General features: G+C 46.5%; 1 protein-coding gene across 1 annotated transcript; it reads left to right on the top strand.

Moving 5' to 3' along the window:
- The first annotated feature begins 2,068 nt into the window (after positions 1-2,068).
- Positions 2,069-3,004, top strand: LOC143398936 (olfactory receptor 14C36-like). Its single transcript, XM_076855641.2, has one exon. The coding sequence runs from the start codon at positions 2,069-2,071 to the stop codon at positions 3,002-3,004; it is 936 nt and encodes a 311-aa protein (XP_076711756.2).
- Positions 3,005-4,539: the final 1,535 nt, after the last annotated feature.

Raw genomic sequence — 4,539 nt, 5'->3', positions numbered from 1 at the left:
CTCTCCAATTTGAACATGGCAAATATACAATCCTGTCATTCAGAGAGGGAATGGTGGAGGGCATCACAGATTAGCAGGCTCGGGGCACAGGCTAGTCATCTGGGCCCCTCAGAATACAGGACTTGGTCTCTGAGGCACACACAGAAGCCCCAGTGAACCCCCACACAAGGAGGACTGCTGGGTTCCCCATTTCCACAGTGCCTGATTCCATGATCCCCACACACCTGCACAGGTAAAATATGTCTACTAGTTCAACCCCATGTCCACCCTGCAGTTGACTGGTCTTTCCCCTGTGCTCTGGAGAGCACTGCCTGCCTGAGTCACTGTGAGCTGGCCCCATCATCAGGAGGTGAGTGCTGTGTTCCCAGAGGCCCTCTGGGGACTGCAGGGACACAGTCACATTTTATATAAAGAGAGCACACCAGCCTGTTTGCACAACCTGTGTGCCTCTGGAGATGTCCTGAAAGCCTGTCTGCCTGGAAACAAGATTTCAGCCAGAGATTTGGAGAAGACAGCAGGGGAGACTGCTTTACTTCAGGAGGAGAACACATGACCCTCAGAGTGAGTGTGTTATAATTCAACCAATGGCCCAGCTTCAGTGAGGTGGCAAAGAAAATGATTTTATTAGAAGAATAAGTCAGAACTGTTGTCTTGAAATCATAAGAGAATAGAAGCATGCAGAGTAGTTATCACATGTTTTATTGCTATATTTCTAAATCCACAATGGCACTATCAGGGGGAGGAGTGCATTCACGGCTAACATGAAAGCTAAAACGTGGGGATAAGTCTTTCTTTATGCTGTCCCTATGAATTTAAAAGTTTTAGTGTCAAACCACTTTGCTTAATTTTAACTTGAATAATGTACATAGTTGTATATATGTAAATTTTATAAAGAAGATAAAAGACATTAATATAAAGTCGACATCATAACATACAAAAGAAATCACAGTAGACCACAGGAATTTTTTAAAGGAACAATTGATTGATAGAGACAGGTGCATACAGAGGCAAATCTCGGAGAACTCTGGAAAAAGTTAGCAAAACACATGGTCCTCACAGGGACAGCCCGGTTAATGTGACTCGAAACTTGAGCAAGGAAAAAATCAGACAGGAAATAGCCATGCCACCACTCTCAGGACTTAGCGAGGCAGGGTTGTACCTCAAGTGGGGAGTAAACAGTTAATGAACTTCTTACTAGGAAAGGATTGATATATACCTTTGCAATGTTCATGAAAAAAGAGGGGAAACTAAAAGAAATAGATCCTATCTACCAGAACAAGCCAGAACTTACTGCACACAGCAGCTTCCTACAGTTCATGGAGGTAAGAGCATGGAGTAGAAGGTTCTGGCAAGCAACAGAACATGAGGAAAACACCCAAAGAGAGTGGGTGTGGCAGAGGCTTTCAAAGAGAGTGGGTGTAATTGCAGGGGGCTTACTTCACTTTGAGCTATGACTTCAAATTCAGTTACAGCTTCAACTTTGCTTCAAGCATTCACTGAGTCATAATTTGAAGAATTGAAAGATTTCCATAGAAAAACATTGTAAAATCACATGTAAATCAGCAGCTTACCACCCACTCTGCAAGTCCTGACAGTGGCAGGCTTTAGGAATGTGTGGAGACTCTCAATACTGATTTCTGCACATAGGGACAGGACAGTGAATAGAGGCATGTCTCTTGATGACAGGCAGACCATGCTGGAGGGCACTGAGCCCATTGTTGATGGGTGTCCACATCCACCCAAATGTGCTGGTCAGCTCCTAATGACACTTTCGTGGAAATGTGACCATACTCTAACACAGGGATTTCAGATGCACTGGGTACTCAGTCTTCATTGAGACAATGACTCGGTGCTGGGTGTTACAGAAGACAGGGAACCTCCTGAGCAGAGTCCCATCTACTCAGAAGTGGTGAAGCCAATAAGGAGGCCCGTAGTGGACGTCCCTCCATGCACAGATTACCTAATACAGCAGTAAACACTTGGAGGAAGAACATCTGAGATGCTTGTTGACTTTTGTATGCCCCTTGTCTTCTTTCCTCTGCCTCCCAGTCGACAGCATCTCCACAAGATGGCCAACTCCACCATGGTGACCGAGTTTCTCCTCATGGGCTTTGCTGAGGGCTGGAAACTAAGGTTCCTCTACTCCATTTTATTCTTACTCATGTACCTGGCTACCCTCATAGGGAACCTTCTCATCGTCACCGTCACCACTGCTGACCAGAACCTGCACACACCCATGTACTTCTTCCTCAGGAACCTGTCCGTCTTGGACATGTGTTACATTTCCGTCACTGTCCCCACTGCCTGTGTCAACTCTCTCACTGGCCACAGGGCCATTTCAGTGGCTGGCTGTGCAACCCAGATCTTCCTAGTCATTTTTTGTGCCTTTGTGGAGATTCTGTTTCTCACCATCATGGCCTGGGACCGCTGTGTGGCCATCTGCCAGCCCCTCCATTATTCAACAATCATAAACCTCCAATTCTGTGTCCGCCTGACCCTGGCTTCCCTACTCAGTGGCCTGGTCTACGCAGGTGCACACACTGGAAACACATTACAGCTGAACTTCTGTGGCTCTAACGAGGTCCTTCAGTTCTTCTGTGATGTCCCCTCGCTGCTGAGGCTCTCTTGCTCTGACACATCCAGCAATGAGCTCTCCATTCTCATCTCCGCTGTGGTGGTCTGTGGAGGCTGCTTTATTTTCATCGCCATGTCCTATGTGCGCATATTTTCTACTGTGCTCAGGTTCCCCACACAGGAGCAGGGGAAGGCCTTCTCCACCTGTGTCCCCCATATCCTCGTGGTGACCGTCTTCCTCAGTTCTATCTCTTACGTGTGTCTACAGCCCTCAGTGTCCTCTGAGGGGACTCAGGACATTGGTCCCTCTGTGTTTTACACTATTGTTCCTCCACTCTTGAATCCTGTCATCTACAGTCTCAGAAACAAACAGGTAAAGGAAGCTGTGCGGAAAGTCATATTGAGAAGGGTTTATTCCAGAAAAAAATAAAGATATTTAAAATGGTAAATCTAATTGCACCCAATGACTTAGAAACTTTAAGAAAGCATTTCTTCTCTGCATTTTACATATTAGACCTCCTACCACACTACCATCCACTTGAGGCCTATAGACTCAAGTGTTTTCAGGAAATGCTGAAATTTCTATTTCTATTCTCCTCCCCAACATTTAAAAAAATTTCAGCAAATCTTTAACATGTATGTTTCATAAAATTTAGATAAAATGCTAAAAACTAGATGATTTCTTGATCTTATCTTTCTCAATATCAATGCTAATAATGAAGTGAAGAAGACCTTAACAAATTATACGCGATCCAGCCTGCAGGCACAGAACACTTGGATGATGAGGAGGATGCCTGTCTGTAGGGATTTTGACTGTGGAAATGTACAGGGAAGCGTTCCCCTAGTGAGCAAACTCCCACAGGGTAACAGGCACCTGATTTCCACCCTTAGAATGCCCTGCAATCTCTCTTAGGATCTAGTCATATAGCTAATATATGTGCCAAGTCTAGCTGGTATGGCAATGATTTGAGAAACCACTGTGTTAGAGCCTTACCAAGCGGCAACCTTGATTGCAGCCACATAGCTCCTGGGAATAAAGGAACTTGCTTGCTTGATAACTACAATGTTTCACCAAGCTCTGCTGCTCCTGGATCTGCTGCCTAACAGTAACATCAGACAATGGACTTTCTGGAGAGCTGCACAAAGCTCCTAACATTGCATATTGTAACTGAAATGTAACTGCAGAATAACTAACCTTACTGATACTCTAAACAATAAAGAGCTTATGGTACTAATGACCCAATGTAACCTATTAGTATGAATAAAAATAACTCCTCAGACAAAGAGCCACTCTGCCATCTTCCCTGCATCTGCACCTGGTCTCTGTCTCCTCTTTATTATTATTCCTTACACCTGTCATTTCAGAACAGTCTCACAGGACAAACATGTGCTATCCACCTTCCCCCAGACTCCTACACAGGCACCCAGACCTGTACCAGGGTGAGTGCATGATGGGCAAGGACACTGCCAGAACTCACAGGCACTGTGGGACAGCAGCACTTAATTGAAATGTGGGACATCACCATGTCCCTGAGTCAGGGGGATACACAGGAGGCCAATGATCAGGAAGTGTGAGCTCAGGGCCATGTAACAGTGGGTCCCTGCCCCTGACTCAATCCTGTGGATACCTTCCAGACCCACAGTGCTCAGTTGGAGAAGCCCCATCCAGCGGCTGCCAAACCCCACACTGGCCCCTGACCTGTGGAGGGAAGATGGCTCTGGCAGGGCTGTGCTGTCCATCAGAGCAGCTCTGAGTGCAGTGCAAGCAATGGAACCCCACACTCTGTGCTGTGGGACAGAGGACCCTGCGTCCACCAGGATTGAGGAGAAAACACACTGGGCAGGTCTTGCTCTTCACCACATAGAGTGGGACAGCCCTCATGGAGCCACCCAGGGGCGTCCCATCCAGCTGTGCCCCGCAGTGCTCAGACTGGCAGCACATTTGGGACAGGCATTCCTTCTAAC

This window comes from Callospermophilus lateralis, chromosome 5, assembly GCF_048772815.1.
Source record: "Callospermophilus lateralis isolate mCalLat2 chromosome 5, mCalLat2.hap1, whole genome shotgun sequence".
Taxonomy (NCBI): domain Eukaryota; kingdom Metazoa; phylum Chordata; class Mammalia; order Rodentia; family Sciuridae; genus Callospermophilus; species Callospermophilus lateralis.
Note: the sequence above shows the minus strand (reverse complement) of the source record. Positions and strands in the feature narration are given on the sequence as shown.